This window comes from Pectinophora gossypiella, chromosome 11 (assembly GCF_024362695.1).
Source record: "Pectinophora gossypiella chromosome 11, ilPecGoss1.1, whole genome shotgun sequence".
Classification (NCBI taxonomy): Eukaryota; Metazoa; Arthropoda; class Insecta; order Lepidoptera; family Gelechiidae; genus Pectinophora; species Pectinophora gossypiella.
This window is the reverse complement of record NC_065414.1, coordinates 15,053,183-15,078,533: the sequence shown is the minus strand read 5'-3', so window position 1 is coordinate 15,078,533 and position 25,351 is coordinate 15,053,183. Positions and strand designations below refer to the sequence as shown.

General features: G+C 39.1%; 1 protein-coding gene and 1 long non-coding RNA gene across 51 annotated transcripts in view; one reads left to right on the top strand and one right to left on the bottom strand.

Annotated features, from left to right (window-relative positions):
- The window catches only part of LOC126370837 (microtubule-associated protein futsch), a 201,532-nt gene that overhangs the window by 79,127 nt on the left and 97,054 nt on the right, over positions 1-25,351 (bottom strand). For all 50 annotated transcript variants that reach the window (XM_050015860.1, XM_050015862.1, XM_050015871.1 and 47 more), the window contains exon 2: positions 5,919-6,017. In XM_050015860.1, the coding sequence (XP_049871817.1) occupies positions 5,919-6,017 (99 nt within the window). The remainder of the gene's footprint in view (positions 1-5,918; positions 6,018-25,351) is intronic.
- The window catches only part of LOC126370901 (uncharacterized), a 309,102-nt gene that overhangs the window by 218,451 nt on the left and 65,300 nt on the right, over positions 1-25,351 (top strand). The gene's annotated exons all lie outside the window — the stretch shown is intronic.

The window sequence follows — 25,351 nt, the reverse complement described above, 5'->3', positions numbered from 1 at the left end:
TTCAGTTATGAATTTATTTAGGTATTTTTATATATTCTAGCGGACATTGAGTGAGGGCCGGAGTCTACAAATTTTAAATGGGAAGGGAGTAATAAAAAGGGTCATTATTTATACCAAAAAACAAAGATAAATGATGCATATGTCTGTTATCCATGAAATTAGAAGGTTAAACGAAGGAAAACCTATACAGCGCCATCTAAATTGTTTTTGAGGAGCGTAGCCTGGAAGAGCCTCATTATCGAGACTGCTATAGGTCCCGGCAAACTTCTTGAGTATCGACCTTGACAGCGCACAACCGAATTTTAGATCTCTTTGGTGGTGCGGTACGGGGCGCGGGGGCCGGTGAATACCGCATTGACCGGCTATTGGTAGATCAGTCGATACTTCCCCCGCGCACTCTGTCTTCGTCCCTTTGACTCCCGAATACACTTGCGTGCAGTGAAACTGTCACGTTTTTGTTATTGCTCTTTTATTAGATTTTTTTGTTATTGCTCATTTTTTTAAGTTTAAGAATTAGTTACTAGCACGAGGTCTATGTCTACAGATCCAAAACCTAGCACTAGCTCTGTTATTGCTGGTTTCAATCTCATGGAAGGAATATCATACTTACCTGACGATTAGTTTTTTATTAAGTATAATAATATAAGTTTTAATAAACTATAATAATATAGATAAGTTTAGTTTTATTTACATAATTAAATAATATACGTACTTAATAATTGTTTTTTTCATTTTCATTTTTTTTGCACGGAAGTGTACGTGCGCGAACTTTCCCCCACTACGACACTCGATGCTCAAGAAGTTTGCCGGACGTTATACTAGCATTTTTATGGACTGTTGGTTTATATTGGTATAGGTTTCCTCAGAGACATTGACGTGGTGGGTGAAATTAGCTCATGAAGCGGGTTCCATAAACACAAAGTGGTTTTTGTGTCAACACAACACAAACACTTCAAGCGTAAACTTAGAAACTATCTCTGTTTGTTTAGCAATCTTGAAACGCATTTCTCAGTATGTGGGTTTCCCCACTATGTATTCTTTCACCGCTGAGCACGTTATAAACATGATCCAAATGCGAATTCGGCAACAAATTCGAAAATCATTGGTTTACAATTCCGGGATTGCGAAGTTGGTATGTAGGTAAATTACAGGGGGGTTAAAATGGCCACATCGAAGCAATTCATTTAAGAAAGCAATATTGAAATTTAAGAATTAGAATAAAGAATGAATAATTACAATTTAACATTTGCGCATATGCATATGTAAGTGCGTAATGCAAAGAAATGTCAATAGCAATATTGCTTTGTTAGATGAATTGCTTCGATGTGGCCAGTTTAACCCCCCAGTACATAGTAGATCATTGTTGTAGCTGAGATAATAATTTCTTATAAGATTGGGGTGTCCTTAGAAAAGGTTTAGTTCGATCTAATCTGAACCGGAATATATGAAACGACTGATGAATGTGGAGGAAGCAATAGAAGTGTGTCAGGATCGAAGGAAATGTCCGTAGTATCTGCTTACCCCAGTGGCGAGTAGGCGTGAGTTTATGTACTCATGTGTGTTTACTCAGAATATAAACCAGCATGTTTTTGCAAGTGACATAATCCAACTGTGAAAAAGGACCTAACAGTGAGTGATTAAGGGGACAACTCTCAGTTTTATCAGGGAAGTTTTTAAAGTCGAACTTGATTAGCCTTGTTTTTTACGCCGAACAATGGCCGAGCAAGCCTTCGATATTGTAGAAAAAGACCGTTGAGCACAATTGAAGCTAATCTGAGATCTTAAAAGGGCCCCAAGTTGGGCGACGACATTTCACGGCCCCTTTTTGGGCGCCACTAATAAAGGCTGACAAAAGAGCCACTGCTAATACAAAAAGTTACGCGTTAAAAGAATTTGAAATTAGATAAGTAGGAGACCATGTGTGTGTGTGTTGTGTGTGTGTGTGTTCATGTGTTATGTCTGATTGTTGAAATTTAGTTCTGTGCAATAAAGTATATTTGATTTGATTTGAGAGGGAGGGAGGAACATCTTTGACCTTTGCCACAGGAAAGAAAATAAATAACGTGTAGTGAAAACATAACGTCTAAGTAACAAAACAATTGACTATTATTGCAAAGTGTTATATAACTTGTTATTCCACTTTTTAATATACTTAATATATATTATACAAAAATTGAATCTTATTGTAAGTGCAAATTCTATTTTGGATTCACCTTTAAGTACGTATATATATATATAACCCTATCACTCATATCTCAAAAATTGAATAAAGGAACCAACCTTACTGCCCAAGCCATAAAGAGAATAGTTTCATAACAAAAATAGTTGTTGTTAGATATTAGTAGTCCCCGGAACATAGAATGCTGTTATAATGCGCTTATTATTCTTATAAGTAGTATTTTTATGACATTCATCTGATGCCTATTAAATTCGCCCGGGTTATTCATTCATTCTTTCATTCATCTTAAAATAAACAGCTGTCAATCGTCTGTCCTTTTCCTTTTAGGAGGATAAGAAAATGACAGGTATAACTTGAAATAAAATTAGGAAGCGCTAGTGTCGCAAATTCTGCATAATTATTATGACTTGTCAATTAGTTCCATTTGGCATAGCGCGGACTATAAATTTTAACCAAGTATTTATCTTTAGAATTTGTTTTGTAAAAAGGCGGATAAAGTTTTGAGTTCACATTATTGTATCCCAAGACATCTCGAAGTTTCACATTGACACTAGAAAGCGTAATTTTGTTTGAAACCGTTGACATAACCCTGGGTCTAAAAAGACTACACAATTTGATATTATGGATAAAAGTACTTACATACATACATACATAAACTCACGCCTATTTCCCACCGGGGTAAGCAGAGACTATAGAATTCCATTTGCTTCGATCCTGACACACTTCTCTTGCTTCCTCCACATTCATCAATCGCTTCATACACGCACGCCGGTTCAGAGTAGATCGTATTGAACCTTTTCTAAGGACATCTCCAATTTGGTCATCATAAGTCCTTCTCGGTCTTCCTCTGCCAGCCCTACCATCAACTTCAAGTACTAAAAGTACTTAAGAACGCAATATCAACAAATATAACATAGGTACATAGGTATACATACATACATACATAAATAGCCTATATACGTCCCACTGCTGGGCACAGGCCTCCTCTCAATCAACCGGAGAGGGTATGGAGCATACTCCACCACGCTGCTCCACTGCGGGTTGGTGGAGGTGTTTTTATGGCTAATAACCGGGACCAACGGCTTAACGTGCCCTCCGAAGCACGGAATCAACTTACTTTTTCGGACAATCAGGTGATTCAAGCCTGAAAAGTCCTTACCAAACAAAGGACAGTCTCACAAAGTGATTTCGACAATGTCCCCATCGGGAATCGAACCCGGACCTCCAGATCGTGTGAGGTACATAGGTATATCGGTCAGAAAATGAACTAAGTACCCACGCCTCACCGAGCTTTCTGTTCTAGATGGTGAGCCGTATCACCGTCTATAATGATCCAGCCAACTGTGTTAGTGAAAATGAGTAAGTGTCAAATAGCAATATTGTTATTTAGATGAGTTCTTTCAATGTGGCCTCCCAGAATGTTCCTGCTTTGGAAACGTTCGCGACAGTGAAAAGCCGCAAAAGAGCTTTTTCACCTAACATTTAGGCTGATAAGACCAGAGTACAAGAAAGAACAATTTGTAAAAGCAGCCCGTGTCCTTACTTCTAAAGAGTTTTTACTCTGTATTAGTATAGTCGTGTACAATAAACTTGATATAGGAAGATATTCTCATCGTAAGTGCTTGATACGTCGTAGGAAATGAAATAACAACCTTCATTCCTATTATATTATTAAGTGAAGCCTATAATAACACAGCTGTCCAATTCCGTAAGTGGTTCTGAAATACGATGGCTCTAGTGATTCAATTACAGCGAATCTGCGAGTGAGGCATTCAAGTCGCGTTCACTAGATGTTTCCCTGCTGCACTGAGAGTAAAGAGGAAGCATACGATGCTTTCAACTGCTTATCGCCTCGAAAATGACGTAGAAGTCGACTAGACTGTCTCGCTCTAATACAGGGTGTAAGTGACACCGTAACGAATACTAAGGGGGATGATTCAGATAGTGGTTGTTTAAGAACATGTTCTATGAATTTAATGAATTTATTTGTTATAATAATGCATACACCTGATTAATGTTCTTATCATCGTCTGTACCATTGACATGTAACTTATGTTACCAATAAAGGTTTGTATTTGTCATGATTCTGAGTTGATATCAAGTGGAATTTTCCGTCGCAAGATTCATGTTCTTTTGTAATTTTTAAAAAATATTTTCAATTCCATACTTTTGCGATGGAAAATTCCACTTGATATTAATTTGAATAATGATCTGAATCATTCTTCTCAGTATTCGTTACGATGTCACTTACACCCCGTACAAGTACTTAGAGGTTGCCAAGTGTGTATGGGTGTTAGTGACACCGTAGTTAATACTGAGGGGGATGATTCAGACCATGATTCTAAGTTGATATCAAGTGGAATTTTCTGTCGAAAATCCATGAAAATTTTAGTGTTTTTATAATTATTTTCAGTTCCATACTTTTTAAATTCCACTTGATATCAACTCAGAATCATGGTCTGAATCATCCCTCAAAGTTTTCGTTACGATGTCACTAACACCCTGTATAAGGACTATAATCTTCAAATGGGAAGTATTTTCAGCCTGTACCTTATAAATTTGCCACCTAACAACGACTGACTACTTAGTTCGTCTTCTAGTTACTGTTATTCAGAGTTTGCCGAAACTTATTTGCAAGTATAATTCTTGTTCACATTTCTTGGGAGTACAAGGAATGGCTTTCTCGGCAGTTTCATCTGTTACCTATTCAGTATTCACTCCCTTGAATGGATATTTATTATCACACAATTTCTGTCAATTCACTCGTTATGCCTTAGAGGAGTTTCACTTACGGTTTCTTTTAAAACGATCTTGACGACCCGATTACTCCAGCCGTTCAGGCGGCCAATCAGCTCGCAACAACAAACGCTTCAGGACCCTCGCCGAGAGAGCCCTCAGCGCGCCGTCCGGCCAAAAGGCTATTTTCCAACTAGTCAAATCAGTTACTTTTTACTAAACGTCAAAACACGAAATAGCACAGTGTGACGTCATAGAAAAACGTGACAAAATGTCGGAATTATTATTACGTTTTTCTTGATTAAAATTCATAAATAAGTTAAATAGAAAAAAGAAAAAAAAAATGTTTGTTTTATATCTGTCTTTATGTTGTATCAAAATTTCATATTTTATCTTGATCCTAGTACACGACCCAATTAGTTAACGTCATTTGCGGAAAGCTAAAATAAGTCACTTCTTCTATCATGTGGGTTGTGAGGTGGAATACCAACCTCATCAACCCTGGTGTCAGGGTTATTATTGAGGCAAAGGCCTCTGACGTGGCTCATGTAACGACTACTTACATCAGTGAGTAGTAACCGGGACCAACGGCTTAACATGCCTCCCAAAGCACGGATCATCTTACTTTTTGGACAATCAGGTGATCAGCCTGTAATGTCCTAATCAAACTAGGGATATGGGATATGTCCTCACCGGGATTCGAACCCGGGACCTCCATATCGTGAGCCCAACGCTCAACCACTGGACCACGGAGGCCGTTAATAATAAGTAATTAAATTAGGTAATATAGGGTAATTTTTGGTTATATTTGGGTACGTGGTAGAGCTCTGGTAGGGCTCTAGCTAGAACATCACCGATTGAGAAATTGGTCGGTGTACTGCGGAACGGAAGGCGATTGGGGCAACCACCGTTCTACACGCCCTATCTATGGAGTAATGAAAATGGAGGCGATTACTCCACCTACAAGAGCGCAGCTCTTAATAAAGAGGAGGGAGGTACGTACCATAGCGTGCCTCCTCCCCTTCGGGTGCCTGCGCCGTGAGGGAGGCCAGCTCGCTCTCCAGGTCGACCTGGTGCTCGTTCGAGTCCCATGACAGCAGCCCTGCAACAAAAACACGAATTTAATGTAGTAATTCATTATTCTTCTCTCGTGTGAGTTGTGAGATCCATGACCTCATTAACCCTGGCAAGGGTTACTTGAGAGCCGCCATAAGCCCTTCTTCATACTTACTTAAGCTAATAGTAACTGGCTCTGCACGGCAACAGCGCCGCGCGCGGCGCGAATTATATCGAAGCCTTCGACCAATAGCCGTTTGACGTCCGTCTACGTAGATAGCGTTCGTATCGTTTATTGGTCAAAGTGCTCTGCAGGCCCAAAGGGTGTTAGTGACATCGTAACGAACACTGAGGGGTATGAGTTAGAACATGATACTCAGTTGATATCAAATGGAATTTCCTGTCGGAAAATTCATGAAAATTTTAGTGTCTTTTTATTAATTATTTTTTACTTTTGCGACGGAAAATTCCGCTTGATATCAGAATCATGGTCTCAATCACCCCTCACAGTTTTCGTTACGATGTCACTAACACCCTATATGTATAATTCAAATCAAATCAAATGTACTTTATTTCACAGAACTTAATCTAATAATAATAAAATAAATAGGTCCGGGACTCCATAGTCCCGAGATATGGAAATAAAAAATAAAAATAATAATGGTTAATTAAAATAATTAATTTTATTTTTTTGTACCTAGCACTCACACAGGTCACTTTAGTAGCACGCTTATAATAGTAGTAAATTCTCCTGTGATAGAGAAATGACGGAATAGTTTGGCTTATTAAGCACCTAACTTATCTAGGTATTCCCATCGGCCCAGCTTCGAGCCATCTGGCGAGCGCTTTCATTAGCTGTCTATTGTTTTTATAATGACTCCCTCTTTTGTTCGCTGAATCTGAATAAACCGCTCCATATGTTGTTATCCTCCATTCTGAACAGATCATTATTTATTCCATACAGAACACTGGATTGTCGGGTCCATAATTAGTTAGTTTACTAGTGAAATGAAAGGGCATGCATGTGGATGGAAAATGGGGAGAGGAATATTAATGAAAGATGGATGAGCGGGTTGTATGTATGAATCAGAATCAGAGGTCTGTGTGCTTATAATTTTTTATTTTTTTTGACCTGACTTATTGTAGATTTGCCACAGATGGCATTAATTACTTGGCCGGACAAATGGGGAGCGCTGAAGGTTCTCACCCGGTACAACGTTTAAGACAACAGGCCTCTACATCCATTAAAAACACATAAACCACAAAAAAACGCACGCACGCGCACGCATTATCCACTAAAAACGCATAAATAGTACGCTGTGCGTGGTATTATTTTACACATGCTAGGCTTTTTGACGATAATTTTAAAATTACGGAACAGTTTTCTCCAGATGTATCCAGAAAACGTTCCGGTAGGCTTACTCGCCCAACAACCTTCTTCTTATCGTGTGGGTTGTGATGTGGAATACCAACCTCATCAACCCTGATGTCAGGGTTATTAATGAGCCGCCAAAGGCACCTGACATGGCTCATGTAACGACTACTTACATTAGTAAGTAGTAACCGGGACCAACGGCTTAACGTGCCTTCCGAAGCTAATAATTATGTACCTTTGCTTGAGATTAAAGTCTATTTTTAAACACTGCATATACATTGATTAAATAAACATGGCTTAAACCAGTTTAGGTTAACAAATCTGTTTAGATTTTTGTCGATGCCTTATTCTACGGCGTAAGTCACTTTAAAACATTGATGTATAATATCTTATAGTTTAAAGTAAAAATGCAGAACCGTGGTAGCCCAGTTGGTAGAACGCTGCCTGACTACCCCAATTGAGAAAATAGACTTGAGCGTATATTTTAGTAGGTTTGTTTGTAGGTAATATCAAATTACATACATACATAACAGCCTATATACGTCCCACTGCTGGGCACAGGCCTCCCCTTAATCAACCGGAGGGGGTATGGAGCAAACTCCACCACGCTGCTCCAATGCGGGTTGGTGGAATAATCTTAATTTTTCAGACAATCAGGTGATTCAAGCCTGAAAAGTCCTTACCAAACAAAGGACAGTCTCACAAAGTGATTTCGACAATGTCCCCATCGGGTATCGAATCCGGACCTCCAAATCGTGAGTCTAACGCTCTAACCACTAGACCATGGAGGCTGCCAAATTCAAATTAATTTCATTTATTATATAACTGGAACAACTACTGTTAAATTATCTATGTGGGATGTAAAACTTTCCACCGGCTACAAGGGCGCGGCCCAGATCAATACTGCTAAGGGACGATCACCTACAGTACTGTAATCGCGTTTTTCCTACCTACACAGGAATCCCTAAGGATTACAGACGTGATTTTATGTGCCGATGATGATGGGCAGAGCTACAGGTAATCAGATGACAACTTGCAACCACTTCTGATACAAAGTGTTACCGTATAGTTTAAGATTCCCCGGCCAAAACTCTCTCTACCCCAAGCCATAAAAAAAAACCCCATTACACGTACCGCCATTACACGTACCTCTTTGCAAGAACTTTAAAAACGGGATAAAAATAGAGTGATAAATCTCATAGTCTATTTTAAAATCTACCAAAAATGCATTAGGGGTCAAAAGACAGTAAATATAGAAAACAATCCTTTAAGAACCTATTCTCCTCCGTGGTCTAGTGGTTGGGCGTTGGACGCACGATCCGGAGGCCCCGAGATCGAATCCCGGTGGGGACATATCACAAAAATCACTTTGTGATCCCTAGTTTGGTTAGGACATTACTGGCTGATCACCCGACTGTCCGAAAGTAAGATGATCCGTGCTTCGGAAGGCACGTTAAGCCGTTGGTCCCGGTCACTACTTGCTGATGTAAGTATGTAAGTTGTTAGACCATGTCAGGTTCCTTTAGCGGCTCAATAATAACTCTGACACCAGGGTTGATGAGGTTGGTATTCTACCTCACAACCCACACATTTGTGCTCGGTTAATGGAAATAGGCTCGCCTCCTATTATGACTTAAACAAAGTTGGCGAGGAGTGGATGTGTATATATTATACGTACGCCTCAGCAATACCCCTTAGGGGTTACAGTTTTGTTTAACTAATGTTATGTTACTCGTATGTTTTTGTTGTGTTATTGTGACAATTGTACATTTAATTTTCACGAAATTTTAGTTCTCCACCCGTGATCACAAAAATATAAGCAAATACTATCCTTCCATCGTGTGGGTTGTGAAGTGGATTACCAACCCCATCAACCCTAGTGTCAGGGTTGCTATTCAGCCGCCATATGCTCCTGACATGGCTCATGTAGACCACGTACTTAGTAAGCTGGAACCGACACCAAAAACTTATCTTGCCTTCTGAAGCACGAATCATCATACTTTCGGACAATCGGGTAATCAGCCTGTATTGGCCTAACCAAACTGGGGATCACAAAGTGATTTTTGTGATATGTACCCACCGGGGGAGGAGCTCGGTGGCGCAGCGGTAAACGCGCTCGGTCTGCGATTGTTGAAGTTAGGCAACTTTCGCAAAGGCCGGTCACAGGATGGGTGACCACAAAAAAAAAGTTTTCATCTCGAGTTCCTCCGTGCTTCGGAAGGCACGTTAAGCCGTTGGTCCTGGTTGCATTAACGGTCGTTAATAACCATCAATCCGCATTGGGCCCGCGTGATAGTTTAAGGCCCAATCTCTCTGTCCATCCATAGGGAAGGCTCGTGCCCCAGCAGAGGGGACGTTAATGGGCTGATGATGACCCACCGGGATTCGATCGTGAGCCTAATGCTCAACCACTATTTTGTTAACAATTTTTCACTTAACAAGAATACGTGATGTTTTTATCCTCCGATATATAAGGGGTGTTTTCCACCAGTAAGACCCACATAAATATTGACATTAAAGCACAGTTTTGTCGACGTCGCCACGTCAGCCTGTCGACATTGGCGGCCCTCGGGCGGACGTGACCTGGGTACCAATCGGAAGTCACGGATGTGAAGCAAAAAGTTCTCTAAGCAGATTATATTATATTAACTTCGATATTTTTCGTGGGTACTTAGTTCATCTTGCGATGGATGTACCTCTGACTACCCCAATTGGGATATAGTCGTGAGCTTATGTTTGTGTGTTTTAGAAGTGTGTTAGGCTAAAAGGAAAGAGAGGAAGGGGAAGACCAAGAAGAGCTTACATGGAACAGATTAAAGAAAAGGTTAACGTCGTGTCTTATAGGGAAGTCAAGGAATTGGCCTTTGATAGACTGGAATGGAAAATGCTACACCGACAAGATAGTGGCTCTTAAATTGATGATGATGAGGATAGAAGCAAATGGAATTCCATAGTCTCTGTTTACCCCGGTGGGAAATAGGCGGGAGTTTATGTACAGTCATGAGCAATATAATGTACCCAGTTTAGGACTCTGTCGCACTAACATATTTGACATATAGTGAGACTTACAGTTCAATTTGTCAAAAAAGTTAATGTGACATGGTACCAAAGTGTATACATATGATACATATTAATGCTCGTGACCGTATGTAGGAAAAGGGAACCGTGTTACTCCGATTTAACGAGAGCGAAACCGCAAGCAAAAGCTAGTATTTCATATTTTACTGTTGCAATTGTCAAGTAACCAATTGCGTCCAGGCAAAGCCAGGTCGAGTTGCTAGTTATGGTTTCATAGTGTATTTAATTAATAGGTGTACAAACATGTATCATGTTTTCACAAAGTGGATTACGGCCGTGTTTGCAGCCGAAACCACGAATGTAGGTCAACTCAGGGATACGTCAATTAACTAATTTACCTACGCGTATACTCCCTAACGGGGTTGACAGTGTTAACCATGTTTGATGAACATGTTTAACGTAAGTATATAAAAGTAAGTACAGTCATGAGCAATATAATGTACCCACTTTAGGACTCTGTCGTACTAACATATTTGACATTTAGTGAGACTTACAGTTCAATTTGTCAAAAAAGTTAATGCGACATGGTACCAAAGTGTATACATATTAATGCTCGTGATCTTACGCAATAAATGTAGTGTAAAATTGTTTATTGCATTTTAGCCGACTGCGGCGAAGCAAAAAGGAAGGTTATGTTATTTATACTGTAAACAGTATCAACTACCGTATCAAGGGTACTATCGCTCAAAACTGTCAATATTCCTCGAGTTTTTACACGGCGCCATTGAAAAACCACCCCCGAGTGACGATATCGCGAAGTTGGGAAAACTACGATTCCGCTAGAGAAATAGATATAGGTAGCGGCAAAGGACTGGAACTGTCTGCCGTCGTCTGTTTTTCCAACTCGTTTTAATCTGTAAGCCTTCAAGGTTAGAGTGAATAGGCATTTGCTAGGTAAGCGTGATTCAGTTTCGACCACATCCTTATGCAGCCGCAGATGGCATTAACTACTTGGTCCGACAAATGGGGAGCGCTGAAGGCTCTTACCCGGTACAACGTTTAAGACAACAGGCCTGAGGGTGCCCAGTTCCAGGAAGCAGCATGGACTGTTTAATTTACGATAAGCACTCCGTCACGGATGTAAACAAGTGATTTATTGCTGTTCTGAAAATTAAGAAAGTATTTCGCCAAGAAAATATATCTTGTTCTATCTGGAAAACTTTTAATTTATGTATTTACTAAACTAAAAAGTTGCTTACGCGGACATCCGTAGTATCTAATAAATGTTTGTAGATTCGATAGTCTGTCTGTCTGTTTGTTTCCTTTTATGTCTCAACCGACCTTGAGAGGACAGAGATTACCTACTTGTTGTCCAAAAGAAATTCTCTGCAATATAAATCATAAGCATTATCTGGATGAAGCGTGAGAGGGACAATTAATAAAGGATTGTATAAAGACCTCCGCGGTCAAGTGGTTAGAGCTAGGCTCATGTGCTGAGGGTCCGGGTTCTATTCCCGATTTCATTGTCGAAATCACTTTGTGAGACTATCATTTCGAAACATCTTGTTAGGCTGAATTGTTCGTCGACAGTTATAAGACATTTTTCTATAAATGGCAACACAAGAATGGGGTTGTCAAATCGGACGGATTGATACACGCTCTCTTGCGTTGGGGACCTTGTCGACATCGGACGTGTTTACCAAGTTAAGTGTTATTTGATACCCGAATAAATAAGTGTGATTACTGTTCTTCCGTATTTTTACTACATATCAGAAGTGGTAAGTACCTACGTTTTTGGAATGTTTTGTTGCCACGCGTGACCATTTTTCAAGCTGGATAGTTTGTAAGTTTAACTGTGGAAAAGTGTTGTTTGAATTATAATTATTCTTTAATTATTAGTGAGACTCTAATTGTTTCAATTATGCATAGTCAACTTTTATTTCAAATAGTAGGTACCTATAGTTATTTAACCTGTCTTTATTTCGAAGAGTTACCCACATTCTAAACATTACTTACGGATTACAGAAAATAAACAAAAATGAATGTATTACTATTGATATGTTCAACTTCAATGAATGACCTAATTAATCCAATGCTACGTACATACCTACATTTAAAAAAAAATTAAAAATAAAATATACTAAAGGAAATAATAGTGAAATTTTGTTGTAAAGGGTTATTATGTTTGGTAAAGATTAATTCTAATGAATACAGCGGTAACAAAAATTTCGTTGTTATTGCGACCAGACATATAAGTAGTTTACAAGATAATTTATGTGTTGTTTTACTTTTTTTTTTCTTATAGGCCACATAATATGGTGGTTTGGTATGTATGGTATCTTAGGATTTCGTATCAACAGTGGCTGCAAGCTGTGTTTGATTACTTGTGGCGCTGACCACCCCATTAGAGATTACAGGCGTGAGTATATGTATGTAAGTACATATGTAATATGGTCCGGTAAATCTGGTTTCAGTAATTGAATCTTTATTTAGATACTAAATTATAAAATGTAATTATTTTGTTTGGCCTAATATCATTAAGAGTCATTGTAATTATTATCATAAATTAGTAGAACTTGCTGGTATTGAGGGTTATAAGGGATTACTGAAAATGTCGTTTGTAAGGTCACATGCATAGTTTACGAGATTTTTACACAAATATTTTTAACTTTTACGTTTTTGTGAATAAAATGTTATCATAGCCTTATTATCCATCCCCTAGCAGGTTTTGCGTGTTCTTTAGTAACAATAATAGATCCTATATGAACAGCACATGTGATGATACCAGGTTGAGGTTACGGAGGTTGATGAAAGGGGTCAAACATATTGTCTATTTTCTCTAGATGCACCTAGGGCATGCTGTCCGGATATCCGGACGACCGAACACTCCGGATTGTTCTTCGGATTTATTATCGGGATGGTAGAATCTGGCGGATAATTATGTGCCCCGGACGCACCATTTTCGAGTTATCATCAAAAACAGTAAAATTAGATTCTTTAAAATTCAAATGTTGGTTAGTCATTAATGGTTACAATTTTATTCTACGAGTTCTAGGAAATGGACGGAGGAGACGGAGTCCGTAGTCTGGAGACTTCTAGGAGGAGCCGTTCACGTGCCAGACGCAGCCGCGGCCGCGGTGAAAGCCGCAGCCGCAGTCGCTGCTTGCTTGATCGCGAGCTGGCTTTGAGAAGAGAGCAAGAGAAGGTTGTCGAACTAATTAAAACTATTAAAGATGCTCTCCCATCGCAGCCGTTAAATCAAAGCTCACCATCAGTAAATAAAAATTTGGATTACAAAAATATTCTTCCGGAATTTAATCCGTCTCTGAAAAGCCAACGCATAGACATGTGGCTAAAAAAGGTAAATCAGTGCGCGGAGGTTTACGGCTGGGATGAGAGGACAGTGGTGCATTTCGCAATGCAGAAATTGGGCATTCGAAGGTTGGCGGCGAAAGTATACGGAACTTGGCTAGTCCACGTAGCGTTGAATAGTTTGTTTTTACCGTTGGAGCGGTAATTGTTTACCAAGATATGCAACAACGTGATGAATCTGAAGCTCAGAGGCGACGGAGCCTTACAACTCTCGAGATCCAGACATCCGAGCAGTCACGTGAAAGGCGCACCGACCGTGATGTGCATACCGAGGGTGGACTTCACTCTAATTGCAATGACTCAAGTAAGATACGTAGTACAAGTCGTAGACGTAGTCCAAGCCGTTCGCGTCGTCACCGCAGCAAAACGCGAACCAGAAGCCGTAGACGTGTATTCCAAGCTATTGTAGACGTAAATCGAGCTGTTCTCATCGTCACAGTAAGACGCGAAGCAGAAGTAGAAGACGTAGTCCTAGCTCCACTCTCTACCACCGTAATCGCAGTGTAAGTCGCCAACAAAGTAGAACTAGGAATAGTTCGAGTATACAGGAGCGAGAACAATTGTAGCGCGAGAGCGAGCACGGCTGCAGTTCCTTTAAGATCAACTTCAACGTGACCGTGCACGTAGTAGACTACCAGACAGAAATGACGGCAATCATGGGATGAAACGTCCGCATACAGATGCACATGACGAAGGAATTAATACCGCGCATCGGTCTAGACGGATAGATAGTCCTACATTCACGTCCAAGGATGTTATAGACATACTAAACTCAATAAAGCCACTCTAATAACCCCAATCCTAAGAATATACTTCCAGATTTTGACCCGTCATCGAAAGGACAGCGAATAGATGTTTGGTTAAAAAAAAAACGTGAATGAATGCGCCACCGTCTACGGTTGGGACGAAAGAACTACAATTCATTTCGCGTTGCCAGAAACGGCAGGGACTGGCTAAATCGTGGTATGATAGTCTAGAAACCATAATGTATACTTGGGTAGAATGGCAACAAAAGTTGTGTAGTGCATTCCCATTTGAGCAAAACTATGGCCAGTCCTTGGAGTACATGCTAAAGCGCAAAAGTATGTTCCAGGAACCAAATCGTAGTGTAATTTTACGAGAAATTGGCAATGTTGAACCAGTGCAATATCGGCAAACGCGCGGTAGGTTGTCTGATACACGGGTTGAGTGACAAAACTACAAAGTCGAATGCTTTGGCGTTACGGTGCACAGAACCTGAACAGTTATTAGAATTCCTAATGAGTAATAAGGAGACAAATATCCCAGAACGTTTCAATTTTAGGAATAGGCCAAACGTAGGGTTCAATACAACTAGCGGCAGCAATGGTAATAGAGCTAGTGGTTTCAAGATAAAATCAGTACCGAATGACACCGGTATATTTTGTTTTAATTGTAAGGGATCAGGTCACCCATTTCGAATGTGCCCGAAACCACTTATTCAATGTACTCGGTGCAACAAAGTAGGCCATAAAATAGACAGTTGTTTTATGAAACCCGACGAGTAGCGTGATAGTAAGGCTACCAATTCTCAAAAGACGATGTGCATATCCACGTCTACTCTGAACTTGAAGTTCTATAAAGAAGTTTTTATTAACGGGGTTCCAGTGAAAGCTTTTGTAGATTTCGGCAGTGAGGTTTCTCTTTTGGCAAATTCAGAATTAACACATTTGGGCCTTCAACACAACAACGTAACGACAGCTTTAAGGGGATTTGGCAACGAAGTTGTTTATTCGTTAGGGAAGGTGACGATTGGCTTCACACCCTGCAGTTAGGCGATAGTGAATTATGCCGGATTCGAGAGATACTTTCATCTGACTTAGATGCTAATGGATTAAAAGAAATAAAGGAAAATGTTGTTATCAAGGATAACAAGTTATACAGGTGTGTTAATTGTAATAGATCTGATTTGCGTTGGGTGGTGCCGAAGGGGGCAAGGTGGCAGCTAAGTCGTATGAACCACGATATTCTAAGAATATGCGCATGTTCTGAGAATGTTCGCATTAGTAGAGATTACGTCTACAAATTTTAAAAATGATGGAAATAGTAAAAAGTTACTACCACAATTATTCGGGTCCATATCGTGTTATTGCAGTACTCGGTAATGACCGGTATAAAATCGCGGCGACACCAGGTTTAAGTAATAGTAGACATAAGCGTAAAACTACAATCGCTGCCGATCGTTATGTTGCCCTGGGTTCATGTAGCAGCCTTAAGCATAAATGAAAGTGACACGGATCTTGAAAATATTGACAGTGAACATGATTTTTAACAGCGTTTATTGTTGTTGATCATGACTTAGAGTTACGAATCAAATTTAAATCAACGATATTACATCTTTTGTATTTAGTATAAATATCAATATGTGTAAAATGTGTATGAAGGTATCACTATACGATAAGATTAAAGGTATTATGACAATAGTTTGTTAAGGTAGCGACCATGTGATTGACTCGTTAAATTTAAAGTATAAAGTACCATGTGATTGGTTAGGTAATATTTGAGAAACAGAGAACCATGTGATTGGTTCGTTAAATTTAAGGTATAAAGAACCATTTGATTGGTTCGTTAAATTTAAGGTATGAAGAACCATGTGATTGGTTAACTAATATTAGAGAAACAGACGACCATGTGATTGGCTCGTTGGTATTGAAATAAAAAGGACCATGTGATTGGTTCGTTAGAACTGAGATAGAATGGACCATGTGATTGGTTCGTTAGAACTGAGATAGAATGGACCATGTGATTGGTTCATTAATATGTAATATAGATTAATTTAATTGTAAACAAAATCTATTACCTTATATCTAAATATCTTGAATTGTTATTCTGTGCAGCTAATTAAAATTACCTTTGTACCACCATAAATCGGTAGCTATTACCCACGGCTAGAAAGCATTTTTGTGGGTTCATATAAATCTATACCTATTACCGGTCATTCTATATTACCAACATTCTTAATTTGAATATAAATATTTTCTTTTACATTAATGGACGTAAAACCCAATGTTGAGTTAAATCGAATCTCTATCATTTAATTATTGCGTCTAGAAAACCGGGTCTTACGATTAAAATCTTTGTATAGTGAATTTCAAAATGAACAACCTCATGTCTATTCAAAAACTTAACTGCTCTATGAAACTGTGTGAAAAGATTGAAATGAAATGAAATGAACTGAAATGAAATGTATTCTGTGCATTTATTGTGTGATTAACTTAAATATACTTTGTTAATTAGATACATTAAGCTGGAAGCGTGCATCAATCAGCCGAGTGTTAGGCTCATCTGTCGACGTGTATGGGGACATACACGCGGTCAGGATGGACGAGTGTTAGGCTGAATTGTTCGTCGACAGTTATAAGACATTTTTCTATAAATGGCAACACAAGAATGGGGTTGTCAAATCGGACGGATTGATACACGCTCTCTTGCGTTGGGGACCTTGTCGACATCGGACGTGTTTACCAAGTTAAGTGTTATTTGATACCCGAATAAATAAGTGTGATTACTGTTCTTCCGTATTTTTACTACAATCTAAACCATCTCGCAATGGAGCAGCGTGGTGGAGTATGCACCATATCCCCTCCGGATGATTACAAGGAGCCTGTGCCAGGCTGTTGGATGTACTTAGGTATATAAATTGTTTATGTATTGACCTTTGTCGATTATTATAACCTAAAGCTATATATATCCATAGTATATTATGAAAGTAAATTTACATTAAAAGTAAGTTTAGCATTAAATTATATTAAAGTACCCTCGATAACAACTTACAAGGGCCTCACGACGTCCTCTCAACCTAGCGAAATTCTGACGAGATTTGCGACTCTCGAAAGTTCGCGAACGTTCTAGAACTGTCGAGACGTTTCGAGGACGTTACAGCGAGAAACGAGAAATATTACAAAGAGGGATTACGTCAATACGAGTCGTATGAATGTCGGATGTAAGTCGATTTGCGGCAGGTAAAGTCGAGCTTGCAACTTGGTTTTTGAGTTAGCGTTCTAAAGGGGCTCAGAGAGAAAACGCTTGCTTAGGTAAGTAGTTTGTAAGATTTATGTTTATGTAGTTATTTTTTATTATTTCCGTGGACTCTCACGAAGGAATCGCGCCAAAATGGCGAAAATTTATGTGATTATGATTTTGGCATCGCCAATATGAATTCCACGTACTTATTATACATGTCAACGTTTTCATAGGAATCATCATCATCTCCTTAGCATTAGGTTTACCTGTTTTTCACAGGGTGCGCTTACTTAACCTGAAGATTTGACAGGTCCGGTTTTTTACAGAAGCGAGCCTGTCTGACCTTCTAACCCGCGAAGGGAAAACCAGTCCAATACAGGTTAGGTTACGTCCCAAAATGCATATATCGAGAATGTGGGTTTCCTTACGATGTTTTCCTTTACCGCTGAGCACGTGATAATTATTTGATCCAAACATGAATTCGAAAACAAATTCGACAATCATTGGTTTAGGCCTGTGCTGGGTTTGAATCTGCGACCTCAAAGTGAGAGGCAAGCGTTCTACCAACTGGGCTACCACAGGTCCTTGCATACGAATATAAATACAGATATAACTGCAGTATCGTTTAAAACTCCCATCCAATGCCGCTTTTACGTAGGTTACATCATCACCATCAATTTAAGAGCCACGCTCTTGTCGGTGCAGCGTTTTCCATGCTGCTTTTTTAGGGAAAAATAGGGCAGTGGTTTCCCTCTTGCATTCCGCCCCGCAGTGCTCTGTACGTAGGTCAAAATAGTTAAAACATTCTGGCCTGTGAAAAGCTATAAAAACTTCGAAAATATATGTTGCCATACAGCTCCCGGGACACTCATTCATCATACATACATACGTGTATGAGTGCAGCCCCGGCGGCACTGTGAACATAATGTTCACAGTTGTAACACCAATTGAAAGTTGTCGACAAACAACATTATAAGTTATGTTTTGTTGTGAAATTGTGCTTTTATAACTGTCTGACTGTTGAGTAGTTATATGTTAGTTAACGGGCTCCGTGGTTAAAAGTTGAGCTCTGCGGAAGTCCGCTGATTTGAATCCTATAACAAAAATTACATTATGAGCCCTGTCGGGTCCGCATGACAACCGAGCAGCGCGCGGCGCGATTTATATCGAGCGCTTGGACCAATAAACCTTACGAATGTTATCTACGTAGATTGATGTCAAACGGCTATTGGTCGAAGCGCTCAATATAATTCGCGCCGCGGGCGGCGCGGTTGTCATGCAGACCCAGCTAGTTTGGTTAGGACATTACAGGCTAATCACCTGATAGTCCAAAAAGATTAAATATAAAAAAGTCCAAAAATAACTAAATAATTGAATACTCTAAGTACCTATTATAACCTTAATTATTTTATATTAATTTGCGTTTGATGTATATGATTGGTTATTTGCAAATAAATGAATTGAATTGATGCGTGCTTCAGAAGGCCCGCTTACTACTTACTTACTGATGTAAGAACGTAGTTGTTACATGAGCCATGTCAGGGGCTTTACGGCTCAATAATGATACTCATCAACCCTGATGAGGTTGGTAATCTATCTCATAACCCACACGATAGAGGAAGATATTTATAATACATATTGTGGTCTTGTCTGTTGAAGTATTTATAGAAAGAAATAAATTAATTATTATAAAAGGACGTCATACAAAATAATAATCTTCTTCTATCGTGTGGGTTGTGAGGTGGATTGCCAACCCCATCAACCCTGGGTGTCAGGGTTACTGTTGAGCCGCCAAAGGTTCCTGCCAATGGCTGATGTAACGACTGCATAATATTGCGTCCATTTAAAACATTTGAAGAAAGAAAGTTATCAACTCAGGGTAGGATGTTGCTGTTGCAGTTTCTTGTCATTTCTTCTCCTCAGCAACAACAGCTTGATTGAAATGACGTAGATTCAAAAAAATGATAAATTGACTTTCAACAAGTTCATCCATGTTAATTATTATTACGTTGAATAAATGATCCTGATTTCTGATGACTTGTGACTCTGTCTACCCCAACGGGAAATAGGCGTGATCTCATATATCTTCATCATCATCATCATCGCATCCAAGCCGTTTCCGGCGACGGCGACTCCTAAAATGTCTATCCCAGGTCGTTATGATAGGCTCTAATGTGGATAGCAAAACCGAACTTCGGTTTGAAGGTTCGGCCACATGGCGCACAGAATAACTGACCAGCTGGTCATGCTTACTCAGGCACCACTTTACAGTAGATAAATACCTACACTCATTAGATAACTGCGAGTGAAACGAACTCAACAGTATAATGTTGCATGCAAATAATCTTTATACTTTTAAGATTCAGCATGTAACCTTAAAATGTACCCAATTTTTTTGTTTGAAATAAACAGTTTTAATTTTTTTTATGTATCTTAATAGTTGTCTAAAACCAAATGTGGCTGTTTAGTTGTCATCTCCTGAATATCCTTTTGGAAACTACGATATCGCATTTTTTTGTGTAAGGTTTGAACCAGTTTGAACCTATGTACAGTACCCACAAAAACTGTTTGAAGCCTCGTTTAGTGTTTATGACATGGAGTAGGATAATTAATAGTCCTGTGTCAAGCTGTTGGCCTTTAATATCCATCATGTGAAACACGACGTGATCCCAGACAGGGATAGCTGGGACTATTAAGTTTTTTTTATTTACGTTCCAGAGCAATGGAACAATATTATCTTTGTTCTAACAATTATTCAGTTTATTACAAGTTCGGCGCCTAATCGCGCACTGAGGTAAACTACTGTCAACGTCGCTATATTAACAGTTACTTTCCGTCCCACTTTTTGAGCGCTGATGTTTAATCTATGGTATTAGTAAATCTATGGCGGGATGCAAATCCACAGGTTCTAACTACTCGAATATGCGAGGCAATATATTACGTCAAAAAGTTGGCTAAAATACTTTTTTTCTTCCATTTCGTTGAAGTAAAAGTATTTATTCAGAAGTATTTCCATAATTACAAGTTATGTTCTCATAAGGCATTTCAGTTGAATACATGAATTTAAATGTTTCGCACGCGAACGCGTGAATGTCGTTGAAGCTTTTTTTTTAATTTCCGCAATGCTGATATTTTTTTTTGATTGCCACTTTTTATAAAATAACCAAAGGATATTTTGGTATTCTGATGATATGACGTATATTTCTTTGTCAAAATAGTACGATAGAAAACTCACAGATTTTAAAATAAATAGGACAGATATTATAAGTTGCTCCCATGATTCCTCTATAGGTTTGGGTAGAGCCTTAGAATAAATACTAATACGAATAAAAATACGAATATTATACTAAAAAACTAAAAATAAAAGAATAACACTATGTATAGAACGGACATTCTCCTCCCCGCACTAATTCGTTTCGGTGCCGACCTGGATTTACCTCCCCCGCTGGGTCTCACTTTAATAACACACCGGACACTCCATACAAAAAATTCATTCTTATCCATCCAGGCCATTTCATGGCTGACTTTGTTAACTGACGTCTCTCTCTCTTTATTTAAGACCTGCGCTCTTGTCGGTGGAGTTATCGCCTTCATTACTCCATAGATAGGGCGTGAAGAACGGTGGTTGCCCCAATCGCCTTCCGTTAACTGACGTACCTATCTGTAAGTTTTTGCTAAAGTGATTTGTGTCTTATTGTGTGCCAAAATTTGCAGACACGTCAGTTTACTTAGTTCGATTTAAGACTAAAGTAAGTCCCAGGGGGGGTGTGGTCGGCTCCCTGTACGAATTGGTGCGGGGAGGAGAGTTACCGTTAGATACCTAATATTATTCTTTATTCTATCATCATTATCAGCCGTACGACGCCCATTGCTGGGCATAGGCCTCCCCCAAGGATCTCCACGATGATCGGTCCTGCGCTGCCCGCATCCAGCGGCTTCCCGCGACCTTCACCAGATCGTCGGTCCACCTTGTAGCGGGCCTACCCACTGAGCGTCGTCCGACACGTGGTCGCCATTCGAGAACCTTTCCGCCCCAGCGGCCATCGGTTCTCCTGGCTATGTGTCCTGCCCATTGCCACTCCAGCTTGGTAATTCTCCGAGCTATGTCGGTGACTTTTATTCTATGCTTTTGTCGAAATGTCCGTAAGCCGTAAAGGAGTAAAAGCGCGCGATCATCCAAAGGATTCTTAAGGCAACACTGGTTATTTCGTTCCTTTCAGCCTTTCATTATCGACTTTACATTAAACATAACTTACCCCATCCGAACCGCGAAACAATATCAAGTCACGGGATTTAAATTACCAAGAGATAGGTGCCATAAATCAACCTTTGTGTTCAGATCCTCACCTGCAACAAAGGAAATAGACAAGTTAGCATAAATGGTGATAATAACAGAAAGGGGAATATAGGGGAGACAACCTCTTTGAGACTGAGAGGCCTATTTCAGTCATTATGTGCTTCGTTTTCACATTGTAAATGTATCTTATTGACCTTTGTAAAGTTTATTTTACCCACGTAGATCAGAATGAGATTAAACACAATTATACAATAAACAAACACAGAATTATTGGCCTCGATTCCTGCAGACACCTCCTAATTTTATTTAAGTTAAATCTGTCATTTCCTTATCCGCCGAAAAGGAAAAGGACGGATGATTGACAGCTCTTAATTTTAGGAGGAATGAGTAAATGAATGAATAACCCGGGCGAATCAAAAACGTATCTCGCTGGTATGCAAACCGTTTGACATGTGCTGTCAACTTAATTCTGTCGGGTTATTGCCCAATGTAAAATTTTTAGACGGTTATTGTTTTAGATTTGTGCTTAAAATTGACGTGTGTTCCATAAATTTTATGCTTGTCGATTACCCGTCCCTTTCTTTTTCGGCGGATAAGAAAATGACAGATATAACTTAAAATAAAATTAGATGGTATTTACAGGAATTAGCACCGCCTCCATAAAAATAAAATTGTTAAAGTATTTAATGAATATTCCATTCACAGAAGTATTGTAGTCTCAAGACCATAACATACTTACAATTAATATAATTGACCCCAAAAAAACACAATCCATAACTTAAAACGAGCAAAGTGGTCTAAAAACGGAGCTTCCAAACAGCGATAAGCGCAGAGCTTTTACAAAATATACATTTTTAACGTAGATTAGAAATAGTCAGTTGCTCTTCCTCAAGGTAAAAAAATCTACAGTAAATGGATTAAAATCACAACATTAGATAAGCTCACGACTATATCCCAATTGGGGTAGTCAGAGGTACATCTGTAGCACATCTGTAGCACAGATGTACCTCTGACTACCTCTGACTATATAGATAGACGGATAGACGGACAACAAAGTGATCCTATAAAGGTTCCGTTTTTTCTTTTGAGGTTCAGAATACTAAAAAAGAGAAAAAATAAGAAGCCGCTTATCGCGGTAAGTCGAACACGGTCTCATAACCACTAAACCGTCCAGGCAAATACCCCGAGGCTGTAGAAATGGAAACGAAATTTTGTGACAAAAGAAATATTACGAACTGTCCCGGGACAATACAATATCGTATCGTGGGCAAAATATTTGGCTACTCACATGTATACACGAGATCGCATTAGCTTTTCAAGTTTTTTCCACGAGGCATTAGGGGATTATTTATAAAGAATTTGGGCTCAAGGGATTCCTATTCAATTTCCCAATGTCGACGGAATTCTAGCGAATTTAAGGTATTTATTTATTTTGATGAAGACTTACGGCCATATACATTTCCATAACTAAACACACACAGACAATAACTAAAGGCTACTTACAAGTCTCTACCTAATAGTGGCTAAGTTATTTACCCTTTTACAATCATGAAAATCAAGAATTAAGTAAAGTAGGTTAAGTAAGGTAGGTACAAATATTTGACATTCTCAAACTAGGGCTAATAAAATAAGTCATAATAGCATAAATAATAGAGAGACAGAGAGAGGTTGGAAGCGTTTGAGATGTGGTGTTGGCGAAGGATGGAGGGTATAAGCTGGACTGAAATGGTGTCAAATGAAAAAGTGCTGGAAAGAGTTGAAGAAAAGAGAACCATATTGAAGACTATAGAGAACCGGAGAGGAAATATGATTGGCCACCTGATACGACACGATTCATTTATAACAAACATTATAGAAGGAAAAATTGAAGGGAAGAGAGGAAGGGGTAGACCTAGGATAACATTTATGAAACAAATAAAAGAGAAGGTGCAGGTCGTGTCGTATCGGGAGGTGAAGGTTTTGGCGGGAAGAAGAGAGGAATGGCGGTTACTCCACCGACAAGAGCGCAGCTCTTAAATAGAGAGAGAGAGAGAGAGCATAAATAATAGTATTATAGCATAAGCACACCTTCACCAACCCGCAGTGGAGCAGCGTGGTGAAGTATGCTCTATGCCCCCTCCGGTGGATTGCGAGGAGACCTGTGCCTAACAGTGAGACGTGAAGATGATCCGTGCTTCGGAAGGCACGTTAGGCCGTTGGTCCCGGTGACTACTTACTGATGCAAGTTTGTCGTCGTTACATGAGACATGTCAGGGGCTTTCGGCGGCTCAGTAATAACCCTGACACCAGGGTTGATAAGTTTGGTATTCCACCTCACAACCCACACGATAAGAAGAAGAGTGAGACGTATATGGGTCGTTCTTCTTTTTTATCGACAATAAAAAGACATTTTCTCGATTTATCGGATTTAACATCTTTAAAATTATAACGGCAATAATTATTTTAAAACATCATATAAATATGTGTCTGTAGAGGACTATTTCGTGGTTCTCTTTATCTTGGTAACATACTTTTCTTTGCAGGCGCATTCCAAAAAATATTGTGACAGAGTGGCCCTTTTCATCGGAGACAGCATTTCAATTTACCACTCTGTCACAGAATTTTGTGAAAAACGATCAAGCTACGTTAATAACTAATTGAGGAAACGATTAGTATTTTGCTTGTATTTTGAGTATAATAGGATAACTATATTTTTGGACAATCAAAACATGAAATAAAATTCTAAAACATAACTTATCAGAAGCAGAACGAAGGACAGATCATTGTCGATAAAAAAGAAGAACGACCCATATAGGCTATTTTGTGTTTATATTTATGACATAAGTGACCTCCACGTGCAATTTCAGCGAAAGATTTTATTTTCTCTAGAATCAGTGAATTTATCTGTCTGAAATATCAAAGTCAAAGTCAAAGTATTTATTGCACACCATATCACCATATCAAGTCATAGTTACTCCCTACATTTACAGAACATGGAAATATCTAAAGACGACTTGCTATCCTCTTCAGTAAAGCTTAATAGCTACCTGAGAAACTGAAGATAAATATTATTGATCCCTACATCTCTCTTGATCAAACGTCCTCAACACCTGCTCAAGTAATTAATTATACAAATGTTATATTGCGTATTGGAAAGGAATTTATCACTGTCTGTAGTTATGTAACCGTGTGTTGCTTTTAATATTGATATTGATTCCGGCCTCACATACATAACATAAGCTGACGACTATTTCCCAATTGGGGTAGTCAGAGGTCATCCATTGTGTTGAAAATATATTTGTCGGTGATTGAGCACTGTGGCGCCACCTATTTATAGTTGTCAAACCTGATTGTCAAG